The following is a 22,480-nucleotide window of genomic DNA, read 5'->3' as shown; positions in this document are numbered from 1 at the left end:
GTGAGCACGGAGACTGTAGGTTATACCGTATGTTTGAAGGCATTTAGCTTAAATTATTATTATAAATAAACATTGCTCATAAACGACTGCTGAGGTCATATTCTCAGGTGAAGCGAGTTGAGGCTTGGACCTGGAAACAGCGTTTCTTACATCATCACTTAACAACCGAATTGCTGGCCCAAGACTCGAACCCACAACCTTAGGATTAGAAGTCATACTCTTCAACCACTAGGCCACAGCTTCCCCGTATACTACTTTTTTCCCGTTGACCATACAGAGAATAAAGAGTTTTTTTTTTTATTTGAATTATTTTGTTTTAAATTAGCAATTTAAAGCTTCTATAGATATATTTCACAAGTCTGTGAGGCAAGTATTTGCTGAGATCCGGCCCATGATTGTGAAGTGCTCCTGGCCAAAATGCTCATCCTGTACTGTAGGTCTATGTATCCTTTATTTAATAAAAGCACAAAATGATGATTTGAGAAGGCTAAATTGATCAAACATAGGCTATGATCAGCTCACTGTCTGCCGCTGGTCGCTTGGTAGTTACTTTAAAAAAAAAAAAAAACTGTACATTTAATGAACATTTAAATGCTCCATAATCACTTTGACATTACATACAAAACTGAACTATTTTAGCTGAAACCATAGCATAAGCTGGTTTGGGAGAAGGTTGGTGAAATTCAAACTGCGTGTGAATAAGTGATGTTGTACTTGTTTAAATCATGCTTTTGGCTGAAAATATATATCTAGATAAGGAACAAACAAATCCACTGCCGTCATCATAGCCTTCCCATTCTTTCTGATTTGAGTGATCCTTCTCTATTAAGCTAGCTAAATATGCTTAATACATGGATTTTTGCTAAATATGCAGTTATATTACGTGATGTTGGCATGAATTGTACTCGTGATGGAGCGGTGGTGGAGCGCTCTTGGAGCAAGTGAAAACACGACGGCCAGACTTTAAAAAAAAATCAGCTCCGTGCTCCAGTCATAATCACACTGCTATACTCTTCTCTCCGCTCACATACTCTGACTGTGAGTAACTGTTGCTGTAATATGACAGATCTAATTCAGAACCAGCCGCTATTAAAATAATTTTAGCCCTTGGGCTGCCTGTTTCCGACCACTGCTCTACGATATTATCTCTATGATCTATCTATCTTAAGGCCTATAAACCCTCAATCTTCGTGACCTTTTATCCCCCCTTCCCAGAACTTTAAACTTTGCTTTTCTAATTTAAAGTTATGTGAATTTCATTCCCTTGAATCTGAATTACAATTATTCATCCTGTTTGCTACCTCATTTCAAATTCAGGAACCAAACTGTAAACTAAACAGAATTCTCAATTCAGTTCTGAACAGCACAAGCCTGCATACGACTTAGCAGAATATTCTTCTTAGCTGCCTCAGATGCCTACTACTTTGTAAGTCTAATCTGCTTCTTCTATGTCTGGGCAAAGGGCAAAAGTCACAAGTCAGCAGTAAGCATAAGGTCAACTATCCACCTGCACTACAAACCCAAGTCTTGCCATCTGGAAGGAAACACAACTTTAATCGACTTCCAGGTCAAGGGGTCCTTGTCCCATGAGAGCTTTAATGGATTCCAAAGGGCCACACTCTACTTGCTTCAATGCAGTTGAAAAAGCGCTAATTTGGCTCTTACATCCACACAAAAAGAGGAACACGGCCCATGGGAGAGGCTGTTTTCCATTTCCTGACTGCTCATGTCACCACTCTCAAAGATTTGTTTCATTTTCAGACTAATGGCGTAAAGCAAAAACAGTGTAGCGCATACAACACATGTTCTTAACATAAAGAAAGAGAACAGCCAAAGCACATGTTTCTAATTGTGCTGAATGGTCATGAGGTATGGTGGAAAAGAAGCATAGGGAGCCAAATGATTTAAATGATAGTTCAAGTAGATATAGATAGAAAAGTGGTGCGATGTGCACCGGCGAATTCCTGATTTGTCAAGGCTCACAGTTTTTCCCTTTGGATGAGGAGAAAACTGGCTTGGTGGACGCAGGGGTACAGTGATGGATACCATATTGAGGTTGCAATTGGAATTAGTTGAACGGATAAAGATTTTACGTCAATCAACACAGTAATGTGAAACTGCCAGCAACCAAGCCCTGCCATCTGGAAGTAAATGGCTTCATAATTGACTTCCAGGTCAAGGGGCATCCTCAGATCAATGCAATCTCTGTAAACTAAGGCTTCTGAATGAGTATAATATTAAATGTTTGTGACACTCACCCTGGGACCCATGTCTCCCTGGTCACCCTGTGGAGAAAGCAACTCTTAGCTTATACTCGTGAATACATTTCTTTGAATCAAAACTATCATTATACTTTGACATGCTGGAATATATTGTGGGGTGAATATACCTTATCTCCTTTTGGTCCCGGCATTCCCTGGCAAAAGAAGAGAAAGATTCAAAGTGACAGAATAAAAATTATTCTTAACAACTCAGGCTGTTTCCATTGCAAACCACAAGTCACACCTCTTGCACCCTCAGAAATCACTGGCAGATGTTTTAGTGGTTGCATCTGAGTGTTTGAACGAATGATTGAGTATATGAAAACCAATACATCACAAAATATGAAAAGAAGATATAGAAAAGTAAAAATAAAACAATGTTATGACATTCCATTCCTGATGACAGCAAATATTCTTGCATATAATTTAACACAAGAGCTCTTATTTCATTAATTGACAGCTGGTTTGAGGGAACGGATGATTTTATTCTGCTCAGCGGTCTGCACAGGAAACTTTGCTCAAGACCGCAAAAACAACAAGACACATTCTGATTATCACAGTTCCATCATACTCTGTGGTGTTGTGTTCACTGCAACTCTTCGAACGCTGTAATTTTGTGTGCTGTTTCATAAGTATGTGCTTCATCACAGTAAGCAGTGCAGTGGTGTTGTGGTATTTTTCAAAGAATGTTAAACACAAGAGTCTTGTCCCAAGTGCTCATAATGTTGACTTGAGATCAAAATATGGATTTGTGGCTTACAAAATGGCAGAGCAGGAATATTGGAATAGTTATTGTCACGGTTATATTTTTAAAGTGGACTCGAGTTTTATTGTTCTAGATTGCAACGATATGCCATAAAATATTTAATAGATTGGAGGGTGTTAATAAACCCAACAATGATGCCCTGGACAAATTTAATTTTCTTTGATTGTGATGGAGAAGCTACACTAGATGATACTGACTTCAGCACACAGATGGAGAACATTAAGATAAGGAGATGTACATCTCTCCTGTTACATAAAGATGTTTAATGTGGATCTTCTTGTTGTTGTGTTGCCCAGTCAAAAACACACCCCTCTTTCTGTAATCTTCAATGGTCTTTCAAGTAAACACTCGACTTAAGTGCCCTTCCACTTTTAGCAAGAAAACATTCATAATCTTGAGCGTGATTTTAAACTAGTGACTCTAAACTTTGACGTAACTGACAAAAGCTGTTGGTGTTCCACTGATGTGCTTCACCCAATTTGTATGCAGTTCTGAGCAATTAATTGCTCCAATAATTACCCTTCAGAATGGGTTTTAAAAGAGGAATTGACCACCTAGTCCCTGCTGGCCTCCCCCATGTTACATATACAAGTAAAAGACATGGATAGGGTTGCACCAGCCATTTTTACTGAATTTGGGACATAAGCTGCAGAATTGACAAACAGAAAACAGAACAGAAAAGTTTGTACTGAACTCTGTACTTATAGGATACTCCACCTAAGCATTTAAATTCTTTCATTAAATTCTTCCTAAATTGTAACTTAGTGCCTATTTTCACCACCACTTACTTGAGCACAACTTGTGTAACTGACCCCTGGAGAAACCTGAGGAAGACGATCTTAATACTACCAAACAGGGATGGAAATGAACTTTTTTGTCCACCGGCCACTGTGGCTGGTGGATTTCAAAATCTACCAGCCACTCAATGTTTTTACCTGCCACTTTAACCAACAATGTGTAAATGCATGTGAAAATTAGCAAGATCTACAATACTTAAGCAGTTTATTTAATCTCAAGTCTCAATGAAATACTGACATTTTCTCTTTCAGTGATGCTTACACATGCTGCCTATCTAGGCAGCTTACTAGGTTTTAAAACGGCTGACTCTTGCTGAAGTAGCTCATTCTCTCAACTCTGTAGCTCAACCGGATGATACACTGCACTGAACTTTTTTAATGCACAGAAACATTTTTGGGATATTCTAAACAGTTTTCATACGCATTAATAATGTTGTATTTAATTCCAAAGGAAAGGATTTACCAGTATAATAAAAGTTTTTTTTGTTGTGGTTGTTGTTGTCACTGAGGGAACACGTGGGGAAAAGTCCCGTTCAACACTGTATAACTGAAAGAAATCTCGGCTCACAAACTTTTACGCCGTCGACAGACGAATGCACAGCATTTTTAATAAATCATTTTTACGCGTCTTGTCAAACCAGAGCTGTCGAACGTGTAGCGATACAATGTTATTTCTACAAACAAAAATGAACAGCGTAACAACTTACTAACCACAAGAGCTAACTTCTGAAAAAGTACTTGAAGATTGGAAATAAAATGCATCCCCCGGACAACAGTTATTAGACACGCGACCCATAATACTGTTTGTTAGTTTGCTTATAATTCCGTTAAAACAATAAGATAAACACAAACTGTCCATATAATCTAAAATATTGCAGAATGCTGGAGGAGAGTGAACTTACCGGGGTTTGACAGAGACGTGACAGTATGCAGAAACTTGTGCGTGATAACAAATTCAACTCTTCACGCGATCTTGTATATAATGAGCGCATGCTATAAAACTAACTTCAGCTACAAACACTGTACTGGGAACAACGCCGCCACTTTGAGCCCGGTTTACACCACCTTTTTCCACGGAGCTGCTTCGGATGATATTACACTTTATTGCGTGTTGTACACACACCAGAGATGGAAATTAACTTTTTTGTCGACTGGCCGGGTGAAACAGTATGCTATTTTTATTTAACCGCCACAGTGGCAGGTAGGTGAAGCGCATTTACCCGCCACAACACAAAATCACCTACATTTGGCTGGTGGTGGGTGCTAATTTCCATCCCTGCTACCAAAGTCACTTTAAGACAAGTCATGTCACTCAGCAGCCATCTTTGCAGCTCCTATTTCTTTGAATGGGGAAACATAAACTTCTCCAAAACTGTTCTATAAGCTTAGGATTAAATTTCCTATTTAAAATCACAGAGGAAATCTGACAACAACTGTGTCATAAATGTTGTTACTTTAGCTCAAAAAGCGTTATAAAAATCGTATTTCTCAGGCTGGATCAGCCAGTGTTCATGTGCAGTACTGAGCTAACATCTCAGAATATTTACTGTTTCTATAGCAACTGGGACGTTTCTAACGGCAGCTGCAGTGACAAGATGACTTTACCAATTAGCGATTGGCTCCTTCATTCAGAAGGTGGGGCATCCTGCGATTGAGCGGCCATATTGAACGTTGCATTTTTCCCCATTCAAAACTATACGAGTGACATGTCTTGGGTATTCTATGGTCTTTGACACTACTTTTCAGCATCACACTATTATGAATGAGGTGATGGACTGAAGTTTACCCGTGCTGTATAAAACAGGAAATGGGCCTGGTTTATTCCATGATGTATTACAAACTGGCCTATGACAGTACATTACACAACACACAATAATAAGGTTGTTCATAGATTGAAATGATGAAAAAACCTACCTGACTGCCATTTGGACCTGGAGGTCCCTATAAGTAAAGATAGAAATTATTATTAGATATTATTATATATTTTTGCAGCATAATCACTCCAGTTATCTGTTGGGATGTATATTTATTGTTGCACAGTGATGTTGTACTCACATCCATACCCATTGGACCCTGAGAGAGACAGGAAGAGAACAAGACTTTGATTAGTTTTTATAGTTATTTCAGGGCAATCATATACATTGGATTTGAATTTAAGATTTTGATAATTTCATCCCCATAGTGACAGGCACCTGAGTAAAATGTATCTTTGAAAAAGGCAAGTGGAACTAGGTTTTGTGACAGTCGCTGTGACAACCGTGTCACCGCAGTGGTCTATTGCCAACGGCAGTAGTGCACGTGACATCACACAATCTATAACAAGCATAATACAAAGCTTTGTATACAAGTGTAATAACAGTAACAGTTGTTGTTTCATTTATACTGTAAGTCTATGTTAATAAAAAAAAAAACTCAAACACCATAAGCTGTTTCCTTTACATCATGCCTTACAGTTTATTTTGCATTCAGCAAATTTGTTAAGCAATGGTTCTTTTTGGAAACCAAATACTACATTGCGATCTGGAGCCATCTCCATTCATGTTCTTTTGTCTTCAAGTTACTGTGATCGCAAACGCTGGTCTGGTTTGTATTGCTGAGGCTTTCTCCAAACTAGCCAAATACAAACGAGACAGCGGTAAATGGAAGATGCTAAAAAGTGGAAACATATTCTGCAATTCCTATTCCACAGAGAGCACGTACAGACCGGAGTTAAGGCACCCACACGTGTTATAATAGATTACCGAGCTTCATTTATTTATATTTTGTTTCATAAACAAATATATATATATATATATATATATATATATATATATATATATATATATATATATATATATATATATATATATATATATATATATATATATATTATATAACAACACCGTGCCACTGACGGTAGTTGGTTCCATGATGAAAAAAAAAAAAAAAACCTTTGAACCTGGGTTGCCATCTTGGAAGGTAGGTGGACTAACAAAGACGCTAAAGACCACAGCCTCTATTGTCAGTGCACCTCTTGAGATCAGGGGAAAATCCCTCCTCTCACCCCCCTAAACCTCACTCCCATACGGGTCATGGCACCAATGTAACCCCTCCGGTCCTAACTGCCTTATTAGCTGGCCTCCGTTAAACTTAGTCTGATTCATCAGATGTTAACTGGATGTAGGCAGATCTTAATGCACGCCTGTAATCAATTGTAAGAAAGGGTCGGATTTTAAGCAGAATAAATTATTAGAGCTGGAATACTTCAGAGAAGTTAGTTGTGTCACTAGTTTTGACATTTTGATTAAAAATTAAGGTAAAAAAAAATTAACATTTGTTCGCAAAATAAAATCAGAACCATACAATTTAGCTTTTGATGGACTCCAAAAATGTAATATTTTTGTAATAATAATTAGTGGTCCCCTGTTATAAATAATTAAAGGAAAGGTTTAGTCCATCATCGCTGGCTTCAGTACACTCAGGCTAAAAGACAGGAAGTTGCTGTCCAAAGCACTGAAGGTGCTGAAAGGGGTCTGACCTATGAAAAATATAAGCCAACATACTTAACTAAATGAAATGTGAACACTTCCTGACTGGAAAACCTTTTGAACAAAAGTTCATAATAAATGTAAAACTGGAGGCGAAGATCTAAAGGCACCATCAAAACAATGTGTCAACATAACGTATACACATTTTAAAATTAGAGGTAAACCTGTATTTCTGTCTCTGACTTGAATGTATTTATTCTGAACAACATAGTCAGGAAACGCAGACAATAGAGCTGTCTGTTTTGATCTGGTATTGTGTGATTGTACTTTCACAACGGACAAGTGACAATAAAGCATGCAGGGGTTGCACATGTCAGTTTATGTAGCATGATGTAGAAAAAAAAAATCAATGACTTGTGTGGTGATAGTTCTGAGTGCAATTGGAAATCCGGTAAGGGCCATGTGTAGTGCAGTCCTACGTACGGTTCGGTTTGGCGCAGCTCTCTTGTTATGCTTGGAGAGACTTCACACAGGGTTATATTTCCCAGTTGATCTTTATGCGGAGCGGAGGCTGCCAATGCATGCAACTGATCGCATCTGGATCGCAATGGCCTGTCAGGGAGTCTTCTCACAACTAATGCCTCTTTTAAAAGCAAAGCTATTGGAAAGAACAATATCTCTTTGTTCTGTAAGAGTATAGTTTTATTTATAATAACTGAAAATAAGAACTTAAAATAAGAACATTTTATATGATTAAATTAGCTTACCTAATATTGATAATTTCAACTATTTTTTCTGAGTTTTAAGGTTCATTTTTAATATGCAGGCTATGCAGACAGATGGATTATATTCCTGTGTAATATGCTATATATGCATACAATTATCTGTACCATTTGAAAACCTTTCTGAAAAGTACATTGATGTATTTTGACTTGTTCATCAAAAGTGAACCCCATCAAAAGTGTATTACTTGATTTACTCAAAATGTAAGCACAAAGAAATAAGAGATCTGGGGTGTGTTTCTGTACAACACCGTAATTTGCTTATTAACCGCCATAGTATGATTCAATGTTGGAGAAACCAAAAACAAAAACCTTGCTGGTTAGAAATGCTGTTAATGATGATTTATTACTGTAAATGGCATTATATCTGAGGACTACTTCGCTATGTTTGTTCTCTGTTAGTTTGCTCACCCAGGGCTTCCCCTTTGGTATTAGAGTATGTGTGCACATGTAAACTCTTTAAAAACATTTTGTTTTATTTATTATGTATAGAATGAAAGATATAGATCGTAGTAGCTTTTGTTCAAACAGCGGATCCAACCACAAAACTTTGCGATACTGTTTAGGAATGTTTGTTGGAATTATGGATTCAGGAAATGCCAAATCGTAGAACTATGTTGGTAACGACAGAACTTGCAACCATAGGAAACACATAAAATACATTTAGGAAATATACCCAATGTCTCATCTGGCAGTTTAAAACCAACCCAAATGGCATCAGCATGTTTATGCATGAATTATTATTTTTTTTTTATGTCAACTGCAGAATGCTGAATGATCTTAAACCCAAAAACTTTTTTTTTTTTGCAATATTTTCTAATATGTCCAGCAGGTGGCGTACTATGACACTTAACCCTGCCTATCAGCTGAGGTCTACATGAGACCCCAAGTCCTGTGTGAGCTTTTGGTTAAAGCAGATGTGATCAGTTGATCAGTGAGTGTATAACTGGAGTGACAATTACCGGGTAGCCATCCCGTCCTGGAGGGCCCTGTTAGGATTTAATGAAGAAAAAGAAACAGGACAATTAAAAACATAAATTCCATTATATCTGAATTTTAAAAAGTTAGAAGTTTATTTACATTCCAAATCCACCAAATATGCACAAGAATGGACATTGTTAAAGTGCCATTGTCTTTAAAGGGGTCCTATTATACTTTTTCACTTTTTGAATTTTAGTCAGTTTGTATGTTTGGGCATAAAAAAGGTCTACAAAGTTACAATTTTCAAAGTCCACTCCAAAGGGAGTTATTTTGTTTGTTTTTTAAATCCTTTTTCAAGAACAACTAACAGCACATTTGGACTATAGAATTGTTTTCCCGTTTTTTTGATGTCACAAAGTAGCCCATTAGAATATAATTAAAATACTTCCCACATATGAAAATTTGAATAGTTGTCGGCTGGGGAGGTGCGAGGTCGTGGTTAGAATGCTTGGTTGAGTGCATCAGACAAGAGACAACAAAGAAGTAGTGGTGCTGTATCGTCAAGTCTCGCAAGTTATTACACATGCACCTGAATAATGCATGTGTGTAAATATGTATGTTACAATTATGAGTTTTTAGAATAAATTGCTAAGAATACAATACTGGACTATGATGTAATCTGCAGAATTAGAAAAATGAATGTCAGAAAATCTGAAAATTAGATGTAATTTTCATTTCATTTTGCATGTAATGTCTTATAAAGCAGCGTTTGTGAGCGGAAGCACTGCTTTGTGTACCGGGGAAACCTCGATCTCTACCACTCCAACAGCACCTACTGCTGGTATTGAATGAATTTACATATATATTCCACCACAGAGTCCAAGTCTGTGGGAAACACTAGACTATGGTATAAATAAATTCAACTGTATAAATAAATTAATCTGTATTTTCACTGCAATTCGTGTTATAATGTTAGAATTAAAGAACAAAGCACAGTTATTTTTAAGCAGTTAACATCCTGTCTAAAACATAATTTGCACCAAGCAGAAGAGTATGTTTTAGTATACCTCCAAAACAAAATCAAGACATTGTAAAAGCATAATAGGACCCCTTTAATAGTCCATTTGCAATACATAAACACAGCTCATAAAAATGGAACGTGTTTGGGGCATCCATGCATGTTTACACACTCTTCTACTTTATTATGGAGGCTTTCTGCTCATGTTGACAAATGTGACACAGTAACAGCAATAAAACTGTTGTGCTGCTGTGTCATCACAACGATACACATACATTTCAATATGTACTAGTGTTTACTGTGCATTCTGTGTAAGGCACGAAAAAATTTGAATCAGCTGTTGGATTTTTTTAAAGGCATGCCTGGTTATTACGATACAGGCGGTCAGGATTAATGCCAGACGGTGAAAAATGGAGTGCGATAAATTCAGATACTGTCTCCTGGAGCATATATTCTCCATTTCATCTTATCTCACCTCAGTTGCAGTCTATATCAAGGTTGCAAAGCCAACACGGCATGCCATGCTGTATCTGCCCACCTCCAGACCAACTCACATTCGTTCTGAATTAAAGCCTTAGTGATAACGGAGTACTTACTGGAATTCCTGAAACACAAAGAAAAACAAACAGTTGTATGTAACAGTCACAAATATTTGTTGTACTGAAGAGTAATCATGTGCAGAATATTAATGATATAATAATCAATTATACAATCATTAATATGCTGTCTCATTTTTTGTCAACATAAGGAATTTAAGTCATGTTCATGCATATCTGTTTAGCTGCCAGAATCAATGAGGTACACTACATACAAACACAGCATTCAAGTATCTGCACAAGAAGAAAACTGGTTCTGGCTCATAGTATTGATCTATCAAAGGACGGTGGTACAGATAAAAATGGACCCTTGTTTCTTTTCCACTTTTGAACAATTCCAGATTTGGCAAACGTCTGTGTGTGATAAATTGTGTAGCTGGAACACCTCTGAGCAGTGCCAAAAGTAAAGAGAAACCACAAGTGTAGCGCTTAACATTAGGTATTCAATGGACCTTGTACTGTTCACTCCACTACATTACTGTTAAGGTCCTTAAAGTAGAAAGTCATGTAGCAGCTTTAAAAATCAGTGAGTGAGTTTTTGAACACTGACTAGTTGCAAATGTAACATGTATTTACAACAATTCAATAAGCTAATGTTTTTGTATGTATAAGAACGATATTGTCTGATTTTGCAAATTTGTGTAAACAAAAACATTACTGATAAAGCACAACTGTTGTGCCTTTTCTAACAAATCACAATAGGTGACAATAGGACTGCACAGAGCTTTCGGTGTATGACATCAAAGTATTGCAAGAGTGATGATGTCAAATAAATGTTGCTGTTTTTACTGTACATTTAGTTCAAATGTGGATGAATGTTTACACTAGCTGTGTGAGATCACTACCATCATGCTTTTGTGGGGTGTTAAATAAAGTTGTTTGGTAACACTTTAGAATATTGTTCCGTCATTACTGAATAACTTGTGTGGTGAATTACCACTTTCAACTGAGTGCTATTACTTATTAAATCACTAATCAGAGTTTTTTGTTAGTTATAGTAGTTAAAAGAATGTTAATAATGCATTAGTCAATTGTTTTCTGTGTAGTTTTTTATTAATGGCAATACAGTATTCTAAAGTGTTACCAATGTTTGTTTGTTTTTTGTCACCTCACTTGTTTCATTTCTATATTTTAACATTCTAAAAGCTCTTTATTTCAAAGATACTACAAGCTAGTTAGTAGAGTCAGTAGGCATAATGTATTGTAAGATGCTTTAGAGCAGGGGTTCCCAAACTTTTCCATTCCACGACCCACCTAGACAAGTGTAATCTATTTCACGACCCATCAAAATAGTCTTACTTAAAAGTTTGATTACAGAAATTAAGTATTTATAAAGTATTTATAAGTATTTATAAAGAGAGATACGTCAAGGAAATATTGCGAAATTTTGTACCATTTGTTATGTGGAAATGTTTAAATCTTGTAGTGTTACAATTAACCCTGCATTTGTGCCCTGCTTACCCTGTACATGTGAAATGCTTTTTACAAACTGTTTACCGAATGAAAAAAGTGTAGAGTTCAAACGGATGATTTTTTTCTCTTTAATAATGCGGAACGATTGAACCTTTTAATGACATTGATCCAAGACCTTCACTGTTATTACAACTCGTGCGCGTCCGCGCTTCAAAACATGCAATGCACGCGGACTTAATTGCAATTCAAAAATCACACTAGGAATATTGCAGTTCATAATTAATGTTGGTAGGCTATATCGTATTGACGAGTGGGTGGGGCCAAGAGCCGTGGGACCGGTGGAGTGCTCCACTCAGCGGTCTTGAAGAAATCAGAAGGATAAAAAAGAGAAGCGACGACAGTTAAGGACGAGAGAGGACCAGGCCTGGGATTTATTTTGTGTTTGGTTTTTGTTTGTGCATGGCAGTCGTCCGTGAGGGGCTGTAGCGCTGTTTTGTGTTTATTTGGTTATTAAAACTTCACTTGACTGTCCCCCAGTTCCCGCCACCTCCCGGCAACTCACTCCAGCCCTCCTTCGCCCTACTCGACTGCACTGGCAAGGGATCTTCAGCAGCATGTCCCTCCTTCCTCTAGTGTAACACATTAAAAACTTCACAATCACGGGAAGGAGGAGGCGGGAGCCGGTGGACAATCAAATAAAGTTTTAATAACTAAATAAACACAAAACAGCGCGACAGCCTCTCGTGGACGACTGGCGCACACAAACAAAAACCAAACACTTTTGTATCCTTCCGATCTCCTCTGTGGGACTCGAGACCGGTGTCAACAAAAATTGACTTTTGGTACTTAAGTACTTTAAATTTCAATTTCTTCTGTACTTTTTTCTTAATAAAAAAAAATCTGTCTTTACAACTTTCACTTGCAATGGGATAATATTTGACTAGCAATATCGTTTACTCAAAATAATTGTTTTTTTTACTCTTTTATTCAAGTAATGGAGTTGTGTACTTTGTCCATCACTGTAGTGAAGACATTTATGTAAAAATTTATTTATGTTTCTATTTCAAATAAATACTATTCTTTTGAACTTTTTTTCCACCAAAGAATCCCCAAAAATGTATCTAGTTTTGCCAAAAATATCAATAAATTAAGCAGCACATCTGTTTTCAACAGTGATAATAATGTTTCCTGAACATCAAATCAATATATAACTATTTCTGAATTTAGTTACACCTACAATTACACTGTTGTCCCTACCTCTACCCCTTAAACTTATATGTACCACAAAACCTGCCCAAACCTTATACCGCCCCAATAGCAGCAAGGTTTTAGTTTTTTTGCAACTCAACTTGAACACAGTTCATTATATAAGTACATAGTATTTAAAGACACCTAACATATAAGTGGGATCATATTTTGTTTACATTTTGTAATTAAAGGGTTTGCTCACCCAGAAATTTAAATCTTTCCATGTTCTACTCACTCTCGAAGCATCTTATGTGTATGTAACTTTCTTAATTCAGATTAATCCAAACAGAGATATGTAAAAAATTGTCCTTGCTTTGTTGTCAACAGTTCAGAAGAAGTAAAATAAAATGCATACATGTATAATAAAATGTCCCTTACACGGCTCTGGGGGTTGAATAAATGCCCCCTGTAGCGAATCCATGCGTTTTTGTAAGATAAATATCCAGATTTCAAACATTTCTTTTCTCACTTCTGCTAACTGTTGGGAACCGGAAAACATGCAGCCGGATGTCGTAGTTCGTCAGCGCTGCGTTGTTAATGGCGAGTACGGAGAGAGAACAAAACAAAATGTTGGTCACTAATTAGAAGCACAAAACAAGGATTTGTAAAGAAAAAATATCAGAGGATTTCGAAATAAGCAAAGAGGAGACTGGTTTTACTTTGCTAAAGTAATGAAACTTTGTTTCCTTTGTTCCTAAATTTCCCAGAGGCGCGACGCATAAGTCTTCCATCTTACAAAAATACATGGATTCGCTACAGGGGGCCTTTATTCACCCCCCAGGGGTGTGTGAGGGATGTTTTATTACAGATGCGCACACTTTTCCACATCTTCTTAACTGCTGACAACAAACACCCACTTACCCCATTAAAAGGCTTAGAAGTGCAAGGACAATTTTTTATATAACTCTGGTTGGATTAACAAGGAAGTCACATACACCTAAAATGCTTCAAGGGTGAGTGGAAGAAGAATTAATTTTCATTCTTGGATGAACTAACCCTTTAACTATGCTAAATATTTGATATATTACAACTACGAAACAAACGCCATAAAAACACCTAGAAATGGCATATAGTGAAAATGGCATATAGTTTGCTTGATGTTTCTAAGCATCAACCTCCAAGTCATTTTCAAAATTGTAACAAAACTTAATCTACGATAACTTGGTTGATAACTTTACCTAACTGGCACATTTTTATCTCACATAAGTGTTCAGAAGAGATAGCTTCTCAAATCCCTGGTTTACTAAGTTTGTCAAAATACCAAAGTTTGCAACCTAAAGATGAAGATTTCCATATTCCTCAAGCTTTATTCAGTAAATTCTTCTAAGATCTATTTATCTCAGCAGCTCATTTTTTTTACTCTGTACTCTTGCTGTGTGTCAACAATTGTCTCATTGGTTTCAAGTCTTATTTCTGCAAAGGAATTTTATGTCAAACATCTGAGACAAAGTTGATACTAAAATTACACTTAGCTGAGAGCTCTATTAAGTCTTCTGAGTTTTAAAAAGAAAAACAGTGTTTTTCTCTAGTTGGGCTTTGCACAAAGTGGGAGGTTTTGCATTAATATATAGATATGTTGTACTTAGAAGGCCAAAATGTTTCAGAACTCTACAGAAATACATGTTTAACAGTGCTTATTTGGTTCAGACTTAACAGATACAGCAGTCTGTGAAACTAGAGAATCCTTAATGAATTCAGGCAAGAGAGAAATCCAAAAACATTCCAGTAGTGTGGGAACGATGCTAGTGTCCAAAAGGGCATTCTTGTGAAATAAGTTGTATTTGGTGATCTGCAATCTACCATGATCTGTTTTGATTTATTGGCAAGTCACTTCAGCTATACAAAATCATGCGGTATAGACCAACAAAGCCGAATCATGCTCTTGATGGAAAACGCAGGAGTTGATGGTGAGGTCAAGCTCCTGCAGTAACCCTTTATAGAGTGTCAAAAGCATCACAAGTAGATATCTGGGTTGTTATCTCCTGTGCCGCACAGCTTCCCTAGCTCTTGATCAGCGCAATGAACATAATGCACAAAACAGTCATTGGCATGTCTCTCCGCTCTGCTGCCTGAGGGATGTGATAGTAGGAGTGGAATGTGACACAGAATGGATCTGGAGACACAAGCGCTGCTGGGAGGATCCAGATCTTCCCTGCACAGGATCAGAGAGCCAAGTAAACAAGCGATAACTCCTACAAATGGCCATGGTGATAAGAGTGCTTTCAGTCACACGGCCACGAGGGAGATTTGATCCATCTCTGTCATGGTGAACAGAGGAAAGGAGATTCCCACTGTGTCAAGTTCAGGTCACTCAAAGCCCTGCGGCAGGAGAGCAGCTTTTTATGGACACCAGGCTGTGTGTTTTGGAGGTTGTCAGTCCTCCCATCAACCAGCCAAAGTCATCACACACAGAACAAAGACACAGTTCTTCTCATCTGACAATGTGTTTGAATATCTGTGTGTATATATAGCATACATGGGGCCAGTTCTTGTTGTCATGCAGTTACGCGTCATACCTGCTTTGAGATCACTTCAAGTCTCACCATGCCAAGCATTATGTGATGAATTTGGTCCATTTGTACTCATCTTGCATAATAATATGCATAAACACGAGAGTAAAACTGAAGATGATCATAGTGTGCCTGCCACTGAATGTACTGGACCACCAGAGCAGCAGCCCCATGGCAGAGAAAAACATCTTCCTTATTTACTGCCACCACCCACCCAATAATTATTCAGAAATGGGCCATTGCGTTATGCATAAGGTTTCCAGATACAGAACAATCCACTTTATATAGCATCTGAGGGACTATAAAAGCTGTTTAACTGACTAGAGATGTCAGTAAACAGCCACACAATACGTTTCACAAGTGTAAACGATTGTGCTCAAGCCTGGTTTGCAAGAATGACATGTTCTGTAGATGATAAAATGTTCACAGCTTAAGTTAGGAACAGAGAAGGACCTCCTAGAAGGAAGGAACATCAGGAAGCATGTTTCTTGGGTGGCTGTTTATACTTGGTTATTTCATAAAACAAGATGATTATGTATCTATCAAGTAGATAACAAGCCCAGCATTGGCACACCAATCAGAAACTGAGGGTGATATGCACAGGCGCATATCATTTATTATGTGATTATTGATTATGAGTTTTGGAAAATGAACCTTTTAGTGGGAAACAAAGAGGAATAGGAGGGGAAAATATAAAATGAAGGGGATGAGGTTTAAGGTTATTTGTTCCTGATGAAATACAAAGCACTGTAGTAGACCATTTTCTTCTGCATGGACTGATGATGAGGGAAGTTGGCCAACAGGCTCATCTACAAGGTTTCAATACTACTTACACATGCAGTAAAATTACAGTACATAGTAGCAGAACTTCAGATGAGATAACTTTCATTATTCTATGTACAGTAAATACTGTAGTACATGTTAAGTCAAAAATGTTATTTGTTTCTCTGTTTTGCCACTGGATTTACATCAAAGTTTGAGTCTGACAAAAGAAAACATAGCTGTAATTTTAGACTAGGTTCGGGTCATTTTTAAACTATTGGATGTGTATAATATTGTGTGTCATGCACAGGTACTCACCAGGGTTGCCTTTTCTTCCACGTTTTCCTGGAGGACCTGAGAAAAGAGGGTAACGGTGGATTAATTGCATATTTTTATCTAGAATTTATGACTTTGGTCAATGACCACTAAAGCTGTGATCATACATACTTTTTTTTTTATCATGCAATGGTAATTATGACCAATTAATTTTATGTGTTATATAAACTCTTGTCTTTAGCAACTGGCTGTGAAGATATCACTGATCCCTTCCCCAATGTGAAAGGAACACATCCTTTTCCACAAGCTGGGCTGATAGTTCTGGTGGAAACTTCCCTGGGAGTCTCCACCCCCAGATAAGAGAGGTGGGAAAAGATGTCTTGCGACAGACACATGGAAAGACCATTTTTGCAGTCCCCTTCTGCAGCATAATAGTAGCCAAGAATTACGTCATATAGGTCCAGCCAAACAAACGCAAAGACTTCTCACAAAGTAGCAGAAACTAGGAAAAAAAAGGAAGGCTGAATTTAGCAGATACCAGAAAGCTTTGAGAAAAGCTGAATTACAATTACGCATTTGCCAGTGCCATGGTCTAGTGAACTACAGGAAGACACTACAAAAGATTGTGTGCATTAGAATAATTTAACTACAACTGAAATACTAAATGGTTTGGATCAGGCGTCCTGTAGAGTTTAGCCTCAAACACCACTTGCCTGGAAGTTGGATCTGAAGATGGTTTAGATGCTTCAGGTGTATTTAATTAGGGTTGGAACTAAAATCTGCATGTCAGTGGCCATCCAAGAACAGGTTTAGACACCCCTGGTATAGACAGTATAAATTCTTAATTTAAGATGCCACCACTAGAACAGTTAATAGCAGGATTATTTGCTTTGATCAACTGATAATTTAATATAAAAACATTTTTCATAATCAGAAGCTGCAGCCCTCCTAATGCTCTTTACTAGGAAGAAACAGCACTGAAGGTAATCTTCAACACATTTTATTGCATACAGTACTTCAGAAAGTCTATAAACTATAGTGGACAAAAAGTGGCTTTTGTTAATTTTTTGTCTGTGTTTGTTACTTCTGATCTTTTCAGATGCTCTTGCGTCTCATCTACATGGGCAGGGCTCTTCTGAGACCTTCTGGATTCATTTTCTCCACTGAGATGTTATGCATCAAATTGATCAAGTAGTTAGTGGCAAGAGAAGTTTTCTTGATTTGCCAAACAACTGTGTGTAATAAAGATGTTTTACTCTCAGACAATTCTGTACACATTGTTCTTTTACTAATATCAAATTATTCTAATCCACACAAGCTCTTTTTTGTAGGAAAAAGACATATTTCTACCCCAACCTTTGCAACAGGCCCTGGGTTAAAAGGTGAGGCATTCGAGATTAATTTATAACTTTTATTCACATAAAACCTGATTATACTAAAAAGTCTCAAAGTTTACAACCATGTCATGCAATCTGTATTTGGTGCTGTTTAGCATTTGAGGGATTCACACAAAAAAATAGAAATGATGGTCTGTGTGAAATGTTTCATGAACTGAATGACTGGTGGTTTTGAATATGTGAGTGTCATATGGAAGACATTTTCCACACTCTGCTCTACGATCTGTGGTAATCTATACCAACACCCTTATAATGTCTCTCATAAACATCGACTCCCCTCCACAGGGCATGAGCTGCGCGTGGGAGATTTATCACAGGGAAAAGCTGGGTCAGGCAATTTTTAGCTTTATCTTTTACTTTTGAAACTACCTATTTTACCCAAATATGCTTGGAGGTAGAGTTCATTTCCTGTTCTCCTAATTGAAACCACCATAATGCTTGTCAACTAGGCTAGTTTACATTAAAACCCAAACTGCATTACTGCATTAACCAAAACATGCAAGTTTACAAAATAAACAAAGTAAAAATCTAAACATCTCAAAACAAACAATTAAGACAGATCAGTAAAAATGGTCATGTGCAATTATAGCTTAATGTTCCAATTCAATATCCTTGCGCTTTGATCATTTTCAGTACACGCTTATCTAAGAACTGCATCTATTAAAGTATACAAAATAAATCTTCATTGTGAAAACAGAAAAGAGATTTTAGTGTAAAACCCAACGCCTTTTCCAAAAGCCTGTCTGTTAAGCCCTTTTGATACTATGAAAATCTCTACAAATCCGCTGGTTGATCCTCTAACCTCTAACCCAAGCTCCTCTCACTTCAGGCACATATACAAGCTCATGTCTGTGTGACACAATCACCAAGTCCCTATGTTAGCAACAAATGGTGCTTTATCAAAACTCAGACTACATCAATAACCACATTACTCTAAATGCACTTTGTAGAACTGTACTGTATATCTAAGCAATAACACATGCAAGAATGCTGATGTTCAAATCAATACTAACAGCATTATTAGAAGTATAATAGCTTTTATAAAAAATTTCAACAAACAAAAAAAATATATATATTGAGAAACATTTTAGACAAAAATATTGTCACTCAGTTTTTGCTACGCCAACGAAAGTAGGCTAGTCCAAACAAATCAAAAGCAGAATCTCTCATTGGATGAGTAAACTAGTTGAGCATATGACTCAAAAACTGTGTCCAAAATTGCCCTCTATACCCTTAGTGCACTAGGGCACAATATCAAGTATACACATTCAATTCCACAATGTACCTCAAAGTGCATTCACGCCACAGAGTAAATATCATAATTATGAGATTCAAACTTGTAAAAGGCAATCACATCCTCGTAGAACTGGTAATTACACCTGATAAACTGGGAATTCTGGGAGAGCTACAGTTTGTATCACCTGACTGCTGCAGTTTCAGCCTATTTGTTATCAACAGTGTTGCCATAGAAAAGCATAACCCCAAATCCAAGGACATGAACAGTGCAGAGTAGAACGTCAAGTGATTTGACATCACCTTTCCAAATTATGGTAATTTCAACATGGCATGAATGCATGTATCATTCATTGTCATCACTGTGTCAAATGAATTCTGCATCTCACTAGAAGATGGCATCCCCAGCACTTCTGTATATACCATATAATAATATTAGCATGCATATAGGGGCCAAGATTGTCAACACATCCAAATACTTGCTCATAAAGACGGTCTCTTGTTACTTAATGCTCATAAAAATGAAGATGGTTTTACGTACCTGGTTTTTAAATGATTGGTTGATTGCATAATTCAAAGACTCGCACATAAAGGGTTTTTTTTCACCACCCACTGGCATAACAATGTAAATCTACAGAAAAAGTGCAAAAATAACTACCCAAGGCAAAGAATCATAGTTTAAATCTAAATCTGTTTCATTAAGTGCAATACAAATGAACCTCAATCAGACCTTCAAAATCAGTATTTAACTATAGATCTCATCAAAGTCACACATTAAATGCAGCAAGTTAATGAAATCCGGCACATTCATACAAGACATTTCCTTTGCGAATGCTTTGAGACCAACATGAGTTTACATAAAAAGGAACCAGACCTTGATAACATTTACACCTAGCTTTCAAAAAGACTTGACGTTAATTAATTCCTTAACACTTCACTTGCAAACTATTGTCAGGTGCTTGGAAAAGGGCTTTAGCCCTCCATCAGTGTTGTATTAGGAGCGGCCTGAGAATGTGTAATTAAGGGGGTCTTTTATTCTGGATTCCTTGGGCATTAATTGAACAGGTGTTATATGTTAAGATGTTAATTTTTAACACCAGAGAACAGGCTCATTTGGCAGTAAGGGTGTGAAAAGAGGGAGGAAAAGCCAATAATTGCCCCCTCGTTATCCACCCACCCACCCAAGATCAAATTCAGACCAGACTGAGATGAAGACGGCCGAGCTACATCTTAAGATATCAAGGCTCCGCTGCAGACCACTGCCGCCAACACCAACCAACAGTTTCAACTGCTACAATAGCATGTGTTCATGCTCTCCTTAAAACGCAGATGTTCTTTAACACCTTAATATGAAACCATTTTTTTTTTTGGTTACACTAAAAAACTGAAAAGTTACAGAAGATGTACATTCTGTGAACAGTGTATATAAGCCTACTATGCAATGAAACATCAGTGAGAGTACACTTATGGTAGCATAGTAGTAGTAGTACACTTTTCCAAACATGCTATTCTTGATCTGCTGGAAATAAAGATCACAGATTCTGATTCAAAAAGCATATTGTTTAAAAAAATAAAGTTAAACAAAGATCAAAGACTAGGATGGAAACCATGACTAAATTAACCTGTTAGGCCTATCTGAAAATAATAGAAGACTCAAGATTTATACAACAGTGCTGGCAGATGTTCAAAGCACCTACTTACCAGGACTAACATGCTTCACTTTCATAAGATCTGCCTATGGAATATATAGGGTAGGGGTGTCCAAACCTGTTACTGGAGGGCCAAAGTCTTGCAGAGTTTAGCTCCAACCAGCTCTAACACACTTGCCTAGAAGTTTGAAGATCTTGATTTGTTGGTTCACGTGTGTTTACGTTTGGAGCTAAAGTCAGCAGGACAGTGGCCCTCCAGGAACAGGTTTGGACACCCCTGATCTAGGGTATATTTCTATTATGTAGTATTATGATGTCTTCAAAGCTTCATAAAATGAAATAGTGAGCATGGTTTGGCTGCAAATTGGAAATACTATCTTGGATGTCCAACAAAGTACTCAGGAATCTGCAATGCTTTTAAATTTCTCAAATAATTTGAAAGAAACGACTAGTTTCACACTGAATTAAATCTGAATTTTGAACTAGAAAGACAGAATTAGTTACCAATACTTTTGTCAGATTTTGTAGAGTAATAAAAAAATAAATAAAGAAAACGACTTGCATTTTTTTTTAATCTTCAAACATCATGTATTACATCCTACATATCCCCTCTCAAATAATGTTCTTTAAAAATAATCAGTATATACATGACAAGATGGTTTGATCTTTCAGTTGATTCTTCATGTTGATTCTTTATCAGTATGTCATTATGTTCAAACTTACAATGGTCTTACAAACCTCAGTATACTATGTGAAAAAAAATCTATGCTACAGAAAAATACATGTTGGTTTTGGCACTAAGCAAAAATACTGTGATTGTGGTGCATTAGCTAAGGCTGTTCTGAAATGATCTTCAAACCTTTAACCAAATGCTGAACCCCTGTATCCCAGAGATCGCTGTATCTCTCTCCTTGGAAGAACTTTAGTGCAGATATATGTCTCCACAGCCCTCTTTTCCTGCTACTGTCTACAGACTACTCTCATGATAAAAGACAATAAATCAAGTCTCTGTCTAGACTCTTATTTATGGGGGTTATAAATGGAAATCAAATGCTCAGTAGTTTTGCATGGAGCACGTTCTAGAGAAACCAGTATAACGAAAGAACCATGGTCCTGATTTTGATTTAATATGATCCATATAAGCTATTCAGCTGCAGTTACACGTGGTTAAAGAACTGCAACAATGAATCAGTCAAGTGATTATAGTTTGCAGTCTTTCCAGAACTCCTCTAAGAACATAAAAAACAAACCGCAGAACAGATGAACTGATGCTTTTAAAACAACTCTAAGCAAATCTAACCGAGCACATTTAGTTTCACACCTAGAAGTTTGCACGTTATGAAGAAAATGTCAGCTGCACTTGCCTGTGAACAACTCACAGCTG

The 22,480-nt window shown here is 37.1% G+C and overlaps 1 protein-coding gene across 5 annotated transcripts in view; it reads right to left on the bottom strand.

The window, feature by feature from the left end:
• The window catches only part of LOC113038417 (collagen alpha-1(XXIII) chain-like), a 112,500-nt gene that overhangs the window by 40,956 nt on the left and 49,064 nt on the right, over positions 1 to 22,480 (bottom strand). For all 5 annotated transcript variants that reach the window (XM_026195804.1, XM_026195805.1, XM_026195807.1 and 2 more), the window contains exons 3-9: positions 16,860 to 16,895; positions 10,609 to 10,616; positions 9,036 to 9,062; positions 5,880 to 5,897; positions 5,739 to 5,765; positions 2,390 to 2,416; positions 2,259 to 2,285 (exon numbers count right to left, since the gene is read on the bottom strand). In XM_026195804.1, coding sequence (XP_026051589.1) covers positions 2,259 to 2,285; positions 2,390 to 2,416; positions 5,739 to 5,765; positions 5,880 to 5,897; positions 9,036 to 9,062; positions 10,609 to 10,616; positions 16,860 to 16,895 — 170 coding nt within the window. The remainder of the gene's footprint in view (positions 1 to 2,258; positions 2,286 to 2,389; positions 2,417 to 5,738; positions 5,766 to 5,879; positions 5,898 to 9,035; positions 9,063 to 10,608; positions 10,617 to 16,859; positions 16,896 to 22,480) is intronic.

The sequence above is a fragment of the Carassius auratus genome, chromosome 21 (assembly GCF_003368295.1).
Source record: "Carassius auratus strain Wakin chromosome 21, ASM336829v1, whole genome shotgun sequence".
NCBI lineage: Eukaryota > Metazoa > Chordata > Actinopteri > Cypriniformes > Cyprinidae > Carassius > Carassius auratus.
Note: the sequence above shows the minus strand (reverse complement) of the source record. Positions and strands in the feature narration are given on the sequence as shown.